At 48.2% G+C, this 16,659-nt stretch overlaps 1 protein-coding gene across 1 annotated transcript in view; it reads right to left on the minus strand.

The window, feature by feature from the left end:
• Positions 1–3,445: 3,445 nt before the first annotated feature.
• The window catches only part of MDGA1 (MAM domain containing glycosylphosphatidylinositol anchor 1), a gene marked incomplete at its 5' end in the record, with an annotated part of 97,992 nt that continues 84,778 nt past the window's right edge, over positions 3,446–16,659 (minus strand). Inside the window, 3 exons of the mRNA XM_010014562.1 lie at positions 3,446–3,822; positions 5,741–5,849; positions 6,788–6,918. Coding sequence (XP_010012864.1) covers positions 3,731–3,822; positions 5,741–5,849; positions 6,788–6,918 — 332 coding nt within the window. The remainder of the gene's footprint in view (positions 3,823–5,740; positions 5,850–6,787; positions 6,919–16,659) is intronic.

The raw sequence follows: 16,659 nt of genomic DNA on the forward strand, positions 1-16,659 counted from the left end.
AATAAAAAATTGAGTATATATTGGCTAACACCCACACAGCGTTCTTCCTAATGTATTTCTACAACTACCAAGCAGAAGTCTCCTTGTAAATAAAAGCAGTCTCTTAAATTTATATTGCACTTTTCTTCTGCAGGGACTTTCATACTATGTACAGGAATAATCTCCACCATCACGGAAATGCAGCCGCTTCTGGAATGGAATAAAGCAGCAACTCGACAGGCACAGAACAACATAAAACATCGGGAGGAGAAATATAATGTTGGGACTGCAAGAGATATTTAAGAAGACAGTATGTAATTAAGTTCAAGGATTGTAATTTAGCCAGAACATTGCGAAAAGTGTGAGGGGATCTTTAATTACAAGGGGTAAGGAGCATGGCTTTATATCTCACCTGGGATTCATTACCACTGCAAGGAGAATTGCCCCATCAAGCATGGGGTAGTAAACCACAAATACCACTGTCCTCAGAGAGCAGGGACACTGCCTCCCCCCGCATCATTGCACAACTTCTCATCCTTGCTGCTGAAATGCCTCTTTCCTCTGCTATGCTCTCTTAGCACATCTGCCAGGGAAATGAGGTCCTTCCTTTTGTCCTCAGTACTTCTGACAAGCAGAGGCACTTGGGTTAATGACTTTTCCCCAAACTTACCACCAGCTGCTTTCTAGCCAGAGATAGAGGAGCAGAGGTCTAAGCGGGAAGGGGCTCCCTGAGACTTTACTGAAGCTGATGAGCCCATGCCGGCAGGAAAAGGCTTCACCTCTGGCTGGGGCCATCTGCTTGCTCTGCCCTGGACCCAACTGCCCCTGTGCTGTGGGTTGGCTTGCCGAGGCACTTACATCCTTCCTCACAGGAGCTGGCAACAGGGCACGGACACCCTCCCTGCAGGTGTCCCTTTCTGAAAACGTGGTGCCCCTTGGCTGATGCGTGCCTCACAGATAATGTTTTGTCTGTGATCCTGAACCTTCACACTGCACCTCCTCAGCCCCACAGCCCTTCTGCTGCCCACTAAACATCAACAAAACATGCTTGTACAACCCTGCCTAAGCAGCCAGTAGAAGCAAAGCCACAAGGGTCTCTGTCTCAGGGCCTAGAAGGTCAGATGGTTGCCCTGGGCTACCTCTTACTGATGGGGAAATGGTCCTGTCTTCACCTTCTGCCCAGCAGAAGTCCCCTAGAGCCAGCAACATAACACATATGGTTTGCCACTGACAGGTCAGGAGCTATCATGAAGCATCCAAGGGCTCATGGAAAGCACTGCCTCTCCTAGGAATGAAAGTAGACTCTTTTCAGTAGTGGGGTGATGATTTCTGGCCTCCAACAAGCACGGAGGGAAGGACAGAACTGAAAGAACTCAGGTAAAAGATGATGGTGGCACTGGCTGCCCACGAAAATGGCAACAGACAGACAGCAAGAAGCAGAATCGCTGCTGACACTGACAGCATCCCACAACACTGCCTGGCTCTGGGACACAGCTACAGGTCTCCTGGTCGAATATGCAGTGTGATTGAGGTCTGGGTTCTGGAGGGAGGAGTTGAGACAGAAAAGACGCAGTCCTCATTCTTGGAAGTGGAGAAAAGCATCAGGAGCAAGGGAGACCTGTATCACCCCCCCTCACTGTCTTGTGAGGCCTCCTGTGAAGGAGGTCCCCTTGTCCCTTGGAGCTGATGCCCTTTCTCTCTTCAAAGATGGCTGGGAAGCATTAGTGCAGATGAATGCCCTTTCAGGAGCTAGAGAGTGATGGGTTTCAAGACTTCAAACTGGATCTCTTGGGAGTTAAATAAAGAGCTTTCCCCCTCCACCAGTGGAGGAAATGAGGCAACAGCTGTTGCTGGAAGCTGAGCAATGCACAGGCAGCTAATACATTCAGGTGATCTTTAGACAAACAGAGTTGGCTCAGAGCAGCTGATACATCAATCAGAAATGGGTAAGGAGCCATGGGTACTGGGGGCTCTGGTGAGTGAGAGAGCTAGCTCATCAAATATCTGTGGTGCCCCAGGTATGGAGTTGGATGGGGTGTCCCTTAGGGGGAAGAGTCCCACTTACCTAACTGCCAGAGCATGGGCTAGTAAACCCCAGTTCACAGTCCTGTGGGGCTAACTCTGCCCTGTGCAGGCCTGCTCCCAGTTGCAACAAGGCTATCACAGCTCCCACTTGGCTGGTGCTGGGCAGACCCTTCTCCTGCGGAGTTCATCTGGACCTGAGGAGGTCAGGCCAGACCTGCTGCAGGTCTGCAGCAGAGACAGACACCAGCATTAACCTTGCAAGACGCCAACAGGAAAAAGGTGAATTTCTCTCATCCCCATTCCCCTGTTTCTCAGTTCAGCTTCTCATTTGGGTCAAGCTTCTTGCCTCCATCCTTCCTGCCTGTTCCACCTTTCAGCTCCTCTGCCCACTGGCTTTGGCAGTGGAAGCTGAGTGCCTGTGAGGCTGCACGTGCTGACAGATTTCAGCCACCTTTTCCCTGAGCAGCAATGCTGTTGCCATACTTTGCCCACCTTGCAGCTAATGCACTGCGTACAAAAAGGCCTCAGAAGGTGAGAGGGCAGTATTGGAGCTGCCTGAACTGATGGCCGTGGTGCTGGGTCATGGGCACAGGACCTGCTGTCTGGCTGAAGAAGGTTCAAATGCCCGACTCTTCCCATAATTCAAAACGCTTGAGATGGGGGACATTTAGGAATGGAATAAAAGACCAAAATAAACAGGTAACAAAAGACAGGCAGAGAAGCAATCCTGGGTTTAGGGTTGAGGTGACTGTCATCCCGACATTCACAAGGGGAAGCCAATGTGCAGTGCTCCTCCCCTTCCCATCCCATGCTGCCCCATCGCTCAGCCCCATAGAGAGACAGTTCTGTCTGCAGCTCAGATCTGCTCTCATAGTTTCTCCACCCAGCAAGAGTGCTGAGAGAGAGTAAGAGATGCTCAGAGGCCAATGCTGCTGCCGATCCAGCCGGGACTTGTCCACCACTCAGCGTGGTCCATGTGATGGGTCCCTTCCTGCTCCATCTTCTTCAGGCTGGCAGGTGAGAAGCACAGAGCGGTGGGGAAAGGCCAAAGCAAACCAATTAAATACATGAGAGCCTGGTAGATGCAGATGGATGGAGACATGGAAGCACATGCGGTGGAGGCAAGATGCTCTGGCCACCGGCACCAGGGGCGGCTGCTGCCCCACGGTCAAGGCTGGCAGTGGGGCAGCCCCAGCCAGCGGAAAAGCATGGGGAGACAAGGGGAGTACTGCGATGTATCATCCACTAAGCTGTGGGCTCTGCAGTAAAGAAGGTAACTGTTCTGGTAGAAATTTGTGCTTTAATATATTTTTGTTTGTTTGTTTAAAACAAGTTCCCACTTCCCTGAGGAAGCCCTGTCCAACATTCCCAAGGAAACATGGGGGTGTTTGCTTTCCTCCATCATTTGCTCTTCACATTTCTTCATTCCTATTTTTTGACTTTCCTTCTTTTCTGCGTGTTTCTGTTTCTTTCCTTCCTTCTCTCTCTCTCATTCTCGTGCACGTGCTTTTAAAAAACATTTGTCTTTATTTTTATATTTTGTCCTAGACATTATGACTTTCTCAAGGAGTGCTCCAGTTCTGAACCAGATCCCTTCGCGTGGTCATGCCTGTCAAGTCTTTGGTAACATATGGACACTTTGGTGTGCCAGTGAGGAGGGGAAGAAGAGGAGCAGAGGTGGCTGAGTAGGAAAGGACGGTCCGAAGACAGGAGCGCTCTCTTGCCATCATCTGAGCAGCACGTAAAGGAAGAAAGTCAATGGGCCACAAAGACAAGGGCTGTGCAGGGCTAGAACACCGCTTCCTGGAAGAGCAACCGCTGCCAACCAAGGAGAGAGAAAAAGAATTAGTGATGGGATAGATCCAGAGATCACCAAACAAGTCAGCACACACCAGTGTCTCTGCCTCTCCTCCCACGTCAAACCACAAAGCACCTCCCAGATATATTGAAAGATCTTTTTGGCCTCCCCTGGACATTTTCAAGGCTTCCCAAAACTATTTATTTTCCAACTTGGAGAAAAGGTTAAATCTTAGTTACTTTTGCAATTCAACCCCCCTTTCTTCCCCAGAAGATTCAACTTGAGTCAAACAAAAGGTTCTGCTTGTGTTTTGGTTGGGCCATCCTAGGCGGAAATAGATCTTTACCTGAACTTGAAATTTCAAAAATCTGACTTTTTTAATGTTTCGTTTCCCCCTTCCTCTTTGGAGTTAAGAAAGTTGCTAAAACTTCCTCCACAAAGCTTTTTCCTTCAAAAATAAATAGGACAAATTGAACATTGCTCAAAAGTGCCTGTCTGGCTCTGGTTTTCATACTCTGAACATCTGGTGCCCTGCCCACCTGAGATATGTTATTGAGGGCACAGGAAGGACCAAGGCATGAGGCATACCAGTGATTCCCTAATGCCTAGATACTACTTATGCATCTAGCTGTGGCTTCAACCTACAGTGTGCTTCAGTGAGGGTAGGATTACCTCCGCTTCTGCAATGATTGCACCAGGATGATGTGAATGGACCGGAAAGGGGCTGGTGGGATTTAGCTCAAGCATTCTGTCCTGGTTTTGGCTGGGATAGAGTTAATTTTCTTCCTAGTAGCTGATGCAGTGCTGTGTTTTGGCTTTAGTCTAAGAACAATGCGGATAACACACTCATGTTTTAGTTGTTGCTAAGTAGCACTTACCCTGGTCAAGGACTTTTCAGTCTCATGCTCTGCCAGCGAGGAGGGACATGAGAAGCCAGGAGGGAGCACAGCCAGGACACCTGATCCAAACTACCCAAAGGGGTATTCCATACCACAGCACGTCATGCCCACTATATAAACTGGGAGAGTCACTCGGCAGGGACCGATTGCTGCTCAGGTTGGGCTGGGTATCGGTCAGTCGGTGGTGAGCAATTGTATTGTGCATCACTGCTGTTTAGTGTTTTTTCCTTTTCCCTTTTAGTTTTACATTCTCTCACCTCGTTATTTCCCTTATCATTATTGTTAGTATTAGTAGTATTATAATGTACTTTAGCTATTAAACTGTTTGTATCTCAAGCTGCTGGTTTTACATTCCTTTGATTCTCCTTCCCTCCCCTCCTCCCAGGAGGGGGAAGGGGTGTGTGTGAGAAAGTGGCTGCACAGTGCTGAGTTACCGGCTGGGTCTAAACCATGACATGCTCACTGTCAGGATTGGAAAGGAGGTGATATACAGCTTGGATAGCTTGCTCTCATCCTTCATGGGCAATATCCTGCCTGGCTGTGCCTGCCTGCTCAGAGCACAATGGGAAGAAGCCCAGCTCTCCCTGGCTCCAGGCCCCAAAAGGCAGATTTTTTTCCTGGAGGAGGACTGACTTAATGCTGCAGAGGCCCTTAGAGCCTGCAGAAGGTATTTCCCTTTCCAAAGCTCCCATTCCTATGGTTTCCAGGAAATGACACATTGCAGAAACCTTCAGCTGATGTTGGGTTGGGGATGATACCCCCAACCCAACACACAGGTGCAGACTTCAGCATGCTGGTGTCTGGCAGCACAGTCCCTACAAGATCTGATTGTTCCTCTGAGCTCTTCCTAATGCACAACTGTAAAAAACAAGTTCAAGAGTCTGACACTCCTCTTCTGACTTCTGCTGATGGAGTCAATGTTCTTGTTGAGTCCCACCAAAACATCAATGTGCTCTGAAATGAGCTGTGCATCCCCAGCACATGAGTTCATGTATGCACTCCCACCAACTTGATTCCTCTGAGGCATGTACGCTCTCACCCTTATTCGGTCCAATTGGCTTCCTTGGGCAGTCCCCCTTTTTCAGAGTGACATCATCGATGGCAATGTCCCCCTCATAGCTCGTGCCCCGCACACCTTCGAAGATGATCTGCAATCAGAGCATGGGACACATTGCAGCATGAGGCTGCAGTTGAAAAGGACCTTTCCTGCGCTGTGGGGCTCTGCAGAGGTGAGCAGGGCACAGACCAGATCTTATCAGGTCCCCAAGTTTACGATTTTTTCCTGTTTCACCGGTACTCATAGGATCTGAAGAGCTGGACCCCACTGCTTACAGGACCAACCCCTGTGTGCTGTATGTTTGTAGAGTAATAAACGAGCATGCTATATTAAGGGTGCTGCACTAACCAACCAACCAATACTAACAGCACTTGCAAGAGTAACTAGGTTATTATTATTTGAAAGTACTCAAAAACATGCTGGGCATTTTGCCACAGTGCCACAATTTACCAGCTTGCACAGGCCCAGCTCTCATAAACCAACCTACAACAGCAAAGCAGCATTTGGGCAAAAACATCAGCAATAAAACATCCAGTGATGAAGCAGCTCACATCCTGAGTACATCTAAGCCACTTGATGAGCAGATACAGAATGCCCCATGCGTATTCACAAGGTGTCCTACAGTCCTAAACCACAGGGACAGTGCGGGTGTGCTCTTGCAGCACGTGATAGAAGAAACCTATAGGCTCAAAGTCACTTTACACCAACCCGCCAGCACCAAGAGAGCTGTCACACAGACCTGGTACCAGAAGGAGCTCTTTGACAAGCGGTTTCCAGACGAGCAATAATCATAAAATTTATAGTCTCAAACTGATGCTTGCACATAACAATGTTGAGTGGCTTCAGTGAGAAGTGGATTTGATTTATGTGCAGCCACCAAGCTTTTGCCTTGTCCCAGCAACCCTGGGGGTGGAGAGCTCCCAGTGCCCTCTCTGTGCCCGACCAGCCCCTGTGCCATGGAGGCAGATCTCTGCTGGGAAGTCTCCTACAGTCCATGGCACATGGACCTTGGCTGTGGACCTGACTTACCTGGAAGGGCCCAGGTGGGTTGATGGGCACATGTGCTTGCTGCCACATATTCCCCCTGTTCCCACTGAGTGACCAGACCTGGGTGTCGATGGCTCGCTTGTTCCGCACACGAACTAGCAGGTTCAAGGAGCCTGTAAGAGAGAAACCAGGCACTGGTGTGCACAACTGTGTACTGGGCTGGCACAGCTTTGGAGCTCAGCCCTAAACCACAGCTGTATGCTCAGGGACAGCCTGCAGAGCCCCAGCGGTAGCCTCTGCAGGGAGCCAGCTTTCTCCTGGGTAGAAGGGCAAGTGCCACTGGCAATGCTTCATCCATTTGGGCTATCCAAGGGACGACGAAGACAGAGATGAACACAAAAGAACACAGGATGAGGAAGAAGCAGTCTGCAGCATGGCCGGGGTGGCACAAGAAGGGGTGGCAGAAATGTCAGCTGCAAGGGACCTGCAGAGGCATCCCATCCAACCTCCTGCTTGAAGCTGTCTCCAGCTCTACATGAGGGTATCATGGCTTTGCCTGGTCAAGTCTTGAAATGTCCTGAGGAAATCAGTGCTGGGGGGGCACTGCCTTTACCGTACTGTCTGTACCATCCCAGCCCCACGTTTTCAGAGGGACACGAAGACCCTCTGAATCAACACTGACTTGCAAGTTCTTTCAAACAAAGCAACTCTCAAAAGGTTTTATCTGCCATTAAACCAAACCCAAACCCAACAAATCTCAAAGCATTTCCAGTTCTTACTTTGAAAACAGTGTCACAGTCCCCTGCCCTCCACCCACAAATGAAACTATCTCAGTTTGTCTTCCTGCAGCATATTTTTAGCTGGTTCCTCCCCCCCCCCCATTTTTGTTTCAATGAAAAACCATTTTTAAACATTCACTCAGGGTTAAAACACTTTTTTTCTCTCTCTTTTTTTTTTTTTTAAATTCAGCTGGTGAACAAAAAAATCAATCGATCAATCATAATTCTAGTCATGCTGTCACTCGTCAGTGTTTCTGGTCTCCATGCACAGACATATTACATCTGAGAGCAGAGAGGCAATATTAACCCTTACTTATTTGTCTATAGTCTCTCTGCACCTGAGATGCTGCATTCTGCCCAGGTATGCCGTACTGAGAGGCAGAAGTGAGAGGTCAGGGGAGGAGGCAGGGAAAGAGACTTTGCTGTGTAACCTCCCTCCTACATAATCCCCTGAAATTCTTCATTCTTGGCACATCACTGTGTGAAGGACAGGGACCTGGAAGTATCCCCGTCAAGTACCTGGCTGTCAGAAAGTGAGAAATACATCACAGGGAGTTCAGAGATGCGTAGTAAAGATGATGAAATGCTTAGATTCTGAATGGCTGACTTACAAGAAAAGGTTAAAAGAATCAAATATGCGTATAATTTAGTGAACTGATGAAAGAGTAGCATGTTGTGCCTGGAAATATTCACAAGTGTTAGCACCAAGTCAGCTGAGAAAACTAGAAGAAGGCCTGATGGGACAGAGAGAGTGTATCCAATTCCCCTCCCCAGTGGTACCCAGTTTGGGATGCACACCACAACCCAAGACAAGGAGTGACGTAATTTGTTTCTCTCTCTGTTGAGACCAGTTTTGAGTGGCTGGTTTCTAAATGTCTGCCCTGCCCTCAGGAGTTTCCTACAAGGAAAAGTCTGTCTAAGAAGGATACCTAGTTCTCACGGAGGCCCTTGGCCAAACTGATGGCCCATGCAGGAACTACATAACCCCATCGATCAATGTCAATGCAGGAAAGCTAATTACAGACACCAGAGCTGGTGAGGTTGTGGAATTGAGAGTGAATGAAGAATTATTATGAAGCTGCTAGCAAGCAAGCATTAAAACCGACTGTTGCCTATTCTATCCTATATGGCGACTTGCAGCTAGGATCTGCCACTCAAAAGCCTGGGCAACACTGGGACAAATCAGGCAGCAAATGAGCTTTGATGCCCTGAGAAAAAAGTCAAGGTGAGACCCAAAGAAGTATCTGGAACGCAGATTAGTACTCCCAAAACACTGGCTGTGAATACCTGGCCTAAACCCAAACCAAGCCTGAGCATAACCTGGATGACAACTCCACATCCTTGTAGCAGCAGGAAAAATGTTTCAACCTTTTGGCCCCTGAATTCCCTAATAGAACAATGCTGAGTATGAACAGACATTCTTCAAATGGTTTGCAATTGGAAAAGAAGCTCTCTTACCTACCCCCAACATGCAATGTTTCACCACCCCTGTCTACACATGGAAAACTGAAGGTCAAAACAGATGAACAGCATGCCCCTGACTGTCTTGCACATCAGTCAGAGTTGTGAAGGGGAGCCTGATCTCATAGTCCTACCTGCAATCCCTGCTGAGTTACAGAGCCTCCCTGAGGTTGGAAAAGAACCACACCACCTCCCATTCCCAGCAAAGCTGTCCCTGGAAATGTGCTTCTGGAAGGCATGGCAGAGACTCCAGGACTTGGAACTAAATAGGGATGAAGCTTCTATCCTATCTGAACTGTGTCCACAGAGTTGTAGACGTTAAAGATTAAGCAGATCTTCTAATTTATTCCCTTCTACCATGTGTCAGTCTGCCACAAGCCACCAGCCAAGTTCAAGGGCATGTAGCCTGAAATAGGGGTACCTGGAAATGAACCTTCAGGTCTGAGCTCCAGGCAGATCCACAACACATTGCAGTCCTGGGCTACAGAAATCTCTAAGTCATCTTTCCAGTTGCTCAGAGCTTCTTTATCTCCATTTTCCACTCTCGCTCTAAAAGCCAATTGTGTGATGTAATAAGTGCTGCAGAGCTTTGTATTTTCCAGGGGAAAGCTCTGGGTTCAGCCCGCTGCCTTAAAACAAATGTAGTTCCAGGATCCCACTTACAGTCATGAAAATCCATGGATTAAGTCCCAGGCTAAAAAGAGAAGTGAAGCCTATGTAGATATTGACATCCATAGCTCCTGATCTCTGGTGAATTCACACCTGCTCACACCTACCTCTGTGCAGTCTAGCAATACCCATCTCATGCCTTATTAATCATCTTCACTTCCCATGTAGCTTCCAGCATGTCACACAAGTTCAGAGCAAACCAGCCACCTGATGCTTGTAAGGTGCCCCTCCTAGAGCGCAGACTATATATATCAAAATCCCACTTTGCAGGAGGTGGCCAATGCATGGTCCACGCACGTGTGGGGTGTGAGAAATTCATTCATAGCTCTGAAGTGACTTGCCACATGATACTTAGCAAACTGCTTTTACCTACTTGTATCTCCTGACATGATATGATGATAATATTCAAGGAGGACAGTAACGCTCACTCAATTAGAGGGGAACTCAGGAACACAGCAAACATTTTATGAGACCTGAGTGAGAAGACACTAGAGAACAGAAGTGCCTGAGCTCATCATCTGCCTTTCCAGTGGTCACAAACTGAAGAACCAAAATGGGACCTGCTTTCCAACCCCCAAGCCTCCACCGGTAGAGATGTGAAAGGCCCATCTGGGATGTCCTCCAGCGCCAGCTCTTGCAGCCACCCATTTTGCCTGGTTTTATATTACAATCATGCCTAGTTTCCTGTATCAGAGTCCAAATCCAGCTGGCCAGTTTCGTTATGTATTCCTGTCATTGTCACCCCTTCCCCATCTTCCCCATCTGGCGTTTCCTAAGGGCACCTGACGGTGAGGCTCACACAAAGACAGGCGATCTATCTGCTGCTAAATCTCTGCAGCTGACCAGGAACAGACAAACATGAGGAAAATCCCAGGACACCAGCAACCTTGTTGTAACCTATCCCCATACAAGGCAATCTTTGCATTTGTCTTGTAATCTGTATTATTGCTTCTTCCTAATCAAAAGGTAGAATAAAGGCCAGTGACGAGTGATGAGGAATCAATTACAGGGACAGTGAGCCGTACCTTCTGCTGGCTGCCTTTAAGACCAGAGCTGGCATTTCAAAAGAGTGGCACTCACACAAAAGAGCACCAGCTGGGCTGCCAGATAGAGTAGCCCAAGGGATGCCTTTAAATGTTATGTTCTCACAACAAGAAAAGGTCGTCTCTCAGTTTCCAGGCGATGGGGACTTCACTATTGTATTGAATAGCAGTGTAGATCCAAAAGAGCCAGTGCAGGCAGGACTGAGAGGGAGGCATTTACAGGATCTGTAAAGGCAGGGCCACAGGCACAGTCTGTGTGGGATGGCAGAGAAGGTAGTTTCCTCAAGAACTCTCCACGGGGCAGCTGTTGGGGATTAATGCTGGGTGATAGGGTGGCAAAAGGCTGAGGCACAGCTCAGTATTTGCAGCAATGATGGAAGGCAGGCAGCCAGAGCAGCTAGGAAGCAAAGAGAATTAGACACTGCATGCTGAGAGATGGGGTGCTATGCCAAGTGCAGAAGAACTCCATGGGAGTTCCACAGAGCTGTGGAAATTCCCATGGCATTTCAACTGCAGGCAAGACAGACTGAGACAAGAAGAAACTGATTAGTGGCAAGAGATATCCAGTGGATGGAAAGAGATACTCTGTGGAGAGGACTCAGACCTTGTATAGCCTGGCAGATTCACTTACAGACCCAGCATGAGGGCTAAAACCAAGCCAGGGAGAAAAAAATATCTCTTACCTTTCTGACAGGGACTCTGAGCATTTCCTTAAGTGGGATTTAGTGTTACGATCACTGATCACAAATTTAAAGCCCAAAGCTTAGTGCAGGCAAATCTCAGGAGTGATTGACAGTCCCCAGAAAGAATCTATTACTGTTCATAATCTCTGCAACAAACACAGGTCCCTTTCCCTATCTCATTTAAACTGATATTAATGAATAGCAGCCAGTGTCAGATTGGTCTCAGTTACAGTACTGTGGGGGAAGGCTACTGCTCTGAGAGCTAGAAAGCAGAGGGTGGAAAAACAATTGTAGCGCAGATGGAGATGGAGAAATAATATCAGCTTGTACTGACTCATAATTTCTAGGAATGTAAGTTGTCTTTGTGCCATGATAGGATGTATTTACTCTTTCACAGTCTCTAACGATGCTTCATACATGACATATGTGGAGTAAAACAATTAAAGCCTCTCGGCTGCTTTCCATTCCTGATTAGAGAGAGCTTTATCTTTACGTATCTTTAATGGTTCTCAGCTTGGTGTGCAGGGTCCAGTCACAAGATCACTACACAGATCCCTTCCTGCAGCCACCGCTTCAGTAACTTCAAAGCAGCAGGGTTCAGACAGCTTATCAATAGTGAGAAAATGGAGTCTTGGCCAGCGTTTGGAAAGCACCACTATCCCACCCCTACTCATCCCCATCGGCTTTAGAGAGGCACTGAGCACTTTCAGTGCTGTGCTGCAGGCCGGCTAATTGCTATGGGTCACTCTCTTTCTGCTTCGTTACGGTGGGGAGGCTATAGTGAAAGGGATCAAGGGACTCAAAGCCTCCAGTTCCCTACTGTGGCTGAGACTCTCTGGGGATATGAACAGCAATATGGTAAGTTTTGATTGGCAATGTTTGCCCTACAGCAAACCTGTGAAAATTACTTGTATCTGGCTACAGGGAATTTTCTTTGGATTTTACTGTGGATTTAAAAAAATCAAAGAACCACACACATTTCCACCCCTGACCTCATAAACCACCATCAAATGAGGATGGGCTTGAAGCAATATCCCCTGACATGGTAAAGCCAATTGCACAGATTGATCTATGATCCATCACTATACATCTGACCTGTCTGGCATGCATATGAATTTTGGGATGGAGGGAATGGACCAGCAAGAAGCAACAACACTGCACTGTAAAGAGGCAAAGAGGACGTGTAGCTGGACCCCTGAGAAAGACATGCTGGGCAGTGGGACCCAAGGCATGCAGGCAGTGGGGTAAATGCAACGGTATGGTCAGTCTGCCTCATGATGAGTGCTAATGGGAGGAAGGCAGGTCAACCACAGCTACAGCTCCTCTCTAGCATATCCCCACCTGTCTGTGTACATAGACAACAGATGGTGATATGGTAGGAGCAGCCTTGCAATGGAGCTATGCTTGAGCTCCTTTGCTCATTTGAACCACGGTCTAATTAGAGAGAGTGCTGGCATAGAAAGATGAATGATACAAGACTTCCATCTTTGATACTGTGTGTATGGAATTAAATCCTGCCACTCCTTTTCATGGTAAATTCCCTCAGAGGTTGTTTGTGACCAGTAACAGGCTTTCTCTGTGTGGACAACAGGATGTGGTTTAAGGAATTAAAAAAAGGGAGGAAAAAAATCTCCACGCTCCATAATACTAAATTTATGCTACCCCAGAAGAACAAAGGCCCACCCAATATGCAGCCAGAGCAGAGTAGGAGAGTACAGAATCCGGCAATTAAAAGACAAAAATTGGGAGTCCTCGGGCTTTTCGCCAACATCACGTCTGATTCATTAACCATCTTGCTTAATCACATCCCAGACTGTGTCCTTCCCTACAGACCAGATGGGGTGTCTGGCTCCCATTCCCAAGCCCAGCTGTGTTTTCACAGCCCCTGAACGCAGCCGCAGGCAGCGGCTCTGTTCCCATGTGCCAGCTCACTCCGCTGCTGCGCGGCACAGCGCCCGCCCATGGCCAGCACAGCAGTTATCATGGGATTTCACAGCAGGTCTGACCACGGGATCGGGCTAGAAGCAAGTTCCCTCTGCCTACCGCTTGCCGAGCTATGGCCCCACTTACCTTCAGTGCAGACACTCAGACTAATAGTGACCACGTCCTCAAGTTTCCCCACAGCTCCTGGAGACCTCCTGCCCTCTGTAGGCAAAGGGAGGCAAGCAGGCAGGATGCTGCCTACCACTATCTCAGCTGGATGTGTGCTTACTTACAGCCCAGCGAAGCAGAAAACAAACGGCATCATGAGCTGAGTGAGTCTCCAACCACCTGCACTTCAGCACATGTCCCCCTTCGTTGTCAAGCCTGCCATGGAGAATGTGCACACAGCTTCTCCAGAGCTTGCCCTTCCCAGCCCCAGCTCAGGGGTCACAAATGCTTTCCCAGAGAGGTAGTCACTGACCCATATCTACGGGACTGGGAAGCACCCAGTAATCTCAGGGTCAATGATGGGAAGGACTTTTGTGTGCGTCCCCTGCTTGCTTATTGAGCAGGATGGTGCTTAAACTGCCTTGCTGGTCTCTCTGCTCCCCACCAGCACCAAAACCGGTGATGTTCCATCATGAGATGGAGATCTCTCCCGTGTTTCATCCTGCCTTGCTACGGCCCCCTCCACGCTGGTATATGCAGCATGCTGTGAAAAGGCACTGTCTGGATGCAGAGAAACTCCTATGTGCTCTGTCCCCTCTGTGCCACGGTAAGTCATGCTAACGCTCCAGCTCCTTGCATGACTCCCTCCAAAACCACTATGTGTGATAATTTACAACATCTGTCTGTCCATACACCTCTCTACACAGAGATTCTTTCTCATGAGATTTCTCACTCTTCAGGAAATACCACCAGTGCCAGAAGGGGGGAATTTGCATTACAAGAAAACCCATATATTTGTCAGAACTGTCTCTTGATGTTTTATACTCCAGACTTGCCTCAACAGCTTGTTTTTATGCAGAGATCCTTGTAAAAGCTGAGAATGTGCACCCTTAGAGACCTCCCCATCTAAGAAGGAGAGGATGTAACTGTGGAAAGAATCCTCCTGGACATTTTGAGCAGAACTCCATCTCTAGAAATTGAGAACAACCCTTTACCCTAAGGGGTACCTCCTTTTATCTAGGGCTTGCCCTTTTGCTTCTAGCACGAATCCTCCACACAAATACACACAGAGAATGTAGCCTGCCTGAAGGCACGGAGCAGGATGAGATATATCCTCGTCTCAGTGCAGTTGTGCAGCTCCTCTTCTATATACTCAGCCCTAAAAAAGGAGTTATGACCTTTCCATAGCCACTGCTTCTAACTATGTAGCCAAAAGCGTTCCTTGCCTTCTGGGAGCTCTCCAAGCAAGCCTGCAATGATATGATATACGTAAATGCAAAGCAGGCAGAAACAGATCCCTCCCAGACAGCAGTGTTGCATTCCTTGCTGAGCTTGAATAGATAAACTAGACAGTTGGATCAAATCTTTGTTTTTGTCAGTTTAAGAGAAAAATAAAACCTCTCATCAGTGAAATTCTGTTGGGAGGGAAGATGTACTACAGGTACAAAGCGTCTGACCAGGGAAAGCTGGCTGCAGTAGCAGAAGGAAACATGATTTTAGCAGAGCAAGGAGAAAGGATGTTTCAGGGGTAAGTTCAGAGTTTGTCACTTGTCAGGGACATGGCTGTGTAAAAGCCCAACGTTCTTTGGCTCTGGATCCTCAGCACTGACATCTATGCCTTCATTTCTGCAGCTCCTGGCAAGCAGGTTGGGGTTTGCCAATGAGGAAGCACCTACAAAGACCTGAATCTTGCCCAGTGCAAGGTGGGCAGCTTCTGTGTGCAGGAAAACAGCCCAGCCCTGCTGCCTTTATTGTGGCCCTAATCCTCCCAAACATGGTGCCATTTTTCCCTTAATTTAACAAGCAACTATTTCTGCACCATTTCTGGTGGGCACATGGGGCAGGAGGACAGAAGGTATGTGAATTTGCCTTTACTGGGCTTGTGATGGGGAAAAGGGCTGGCCCAAGCTTCAGCTGCCAGCAAAACCACGTGCACAGGGGCTTGGTATGTCCAGATAGGGCTCCAAAAGAGGTTCAGAGGGTGATTTGGTTTGGTCAGACTCCAGTTTGCCCTAAGTCAGAAGACAGCCAGTGTTGGTCTTTGTCAGACACACCAACTTTCCTCACCTGGCTGCCTCCATCACTCACTGGTCTCCTAAAGCCGAGCACTGTAAATTAGAGCATCTAGATTAATCTCAACCTCCAGAATGGACTGTCTGGATTATGGTCCTAAATTCCTACAGAGGGCAGATGCCAGACCATGATTTCCCATTACAAAGACCAAGTCCAAGGCAGGGCTTGAGTCCTACTCTGATAAAGCAGCTGTGAAGAGCCTCCACAGGCAGCAGTGCTTGCCAGATGGACAGGATCATTGCACTTGTTCTGTGCCTCAGGCGAGTGAGCTGCAGCAGCCCATCTCTTTCCTCCCCTCTAATGTTTTCTGGAACCAAGCAGTTTGAAGGCAGTCAGGCAGCTCCTTCCCTCTTAGTCTACCTGGTGGACCCCAGAAGTGCTGGCTACTAACTTAGGGAGGAAAGGCCAGCCTAGAGGAACGTAGCAAAAAGAAGACCATGTTTAGGCAACTTTTCCCACCAATTCTGCAGACTCAGGAAGCCATTCGTGTGAACTATAGCTGCTGTGGGGTCTGTTTGCTCAGTGTTCACCTTCTGATTTGTGGCATGCCCATATGCCTGCAGGCAAATGCTCTCTCTTTTCCCAGCTTTAATAAGGGACCCTTTCACCGTTGCCACCAGAGACAATTGGGTCCTCTGCACAATGTATGTGCTCATCTCTCAAACTGAAGAGCACGCACTGTGCTCAGCATTCTCAGATGAGCTGAAACAGAAGTCTGCTTCATAGACACTGCCAGGTTTAAAAGAGCGTAACAGCCAGATGAGTGGAGTCTGCCTGCCTTGCTTCTGTGGGCAAGCTTTGCAAAGACCTCAGCCAGAGAGGAGGGAGCCCCCCAGAGCCCCCAAATACAATTTCCATGTGTGGGAGTGTTCCTGACAAAAATCCTGCAGAAGCAGCATAGTTATGCTGAGGAAGCCTTTGCCTGTCTTTTATATATACCTATTAACAACATATTTCCCCATCATCACCTAGTCTGTGGTCTCTTCGTCCCAGGAGCCAAACACAGGGCAGCTGCACGGCTGCAGGGCTTGGAGCAGATGGGCTGTTTTAGTGTGATGCTGAAGCCAGCAAGACAGCAGGAACAAGCAGCTGAGATCACATATTCTTCCTGCTGA

The sequence above is a fragment of the Nestor notabilis genome, unplaced genomic scaffold, assembly GCF_000696875.1.
Source record: "Nestor notabilis isolate BGI_N333 unplaced genomic scaffold, ASM69687v1 scaffold165, whole genome shotgun sequence".
NCBI classification, from domain to species: Eukaryota; Metazoa; Chordata; class Aves; order Psittaciformes; family Psittacidae; genus Nestor; species Nestor notabilis.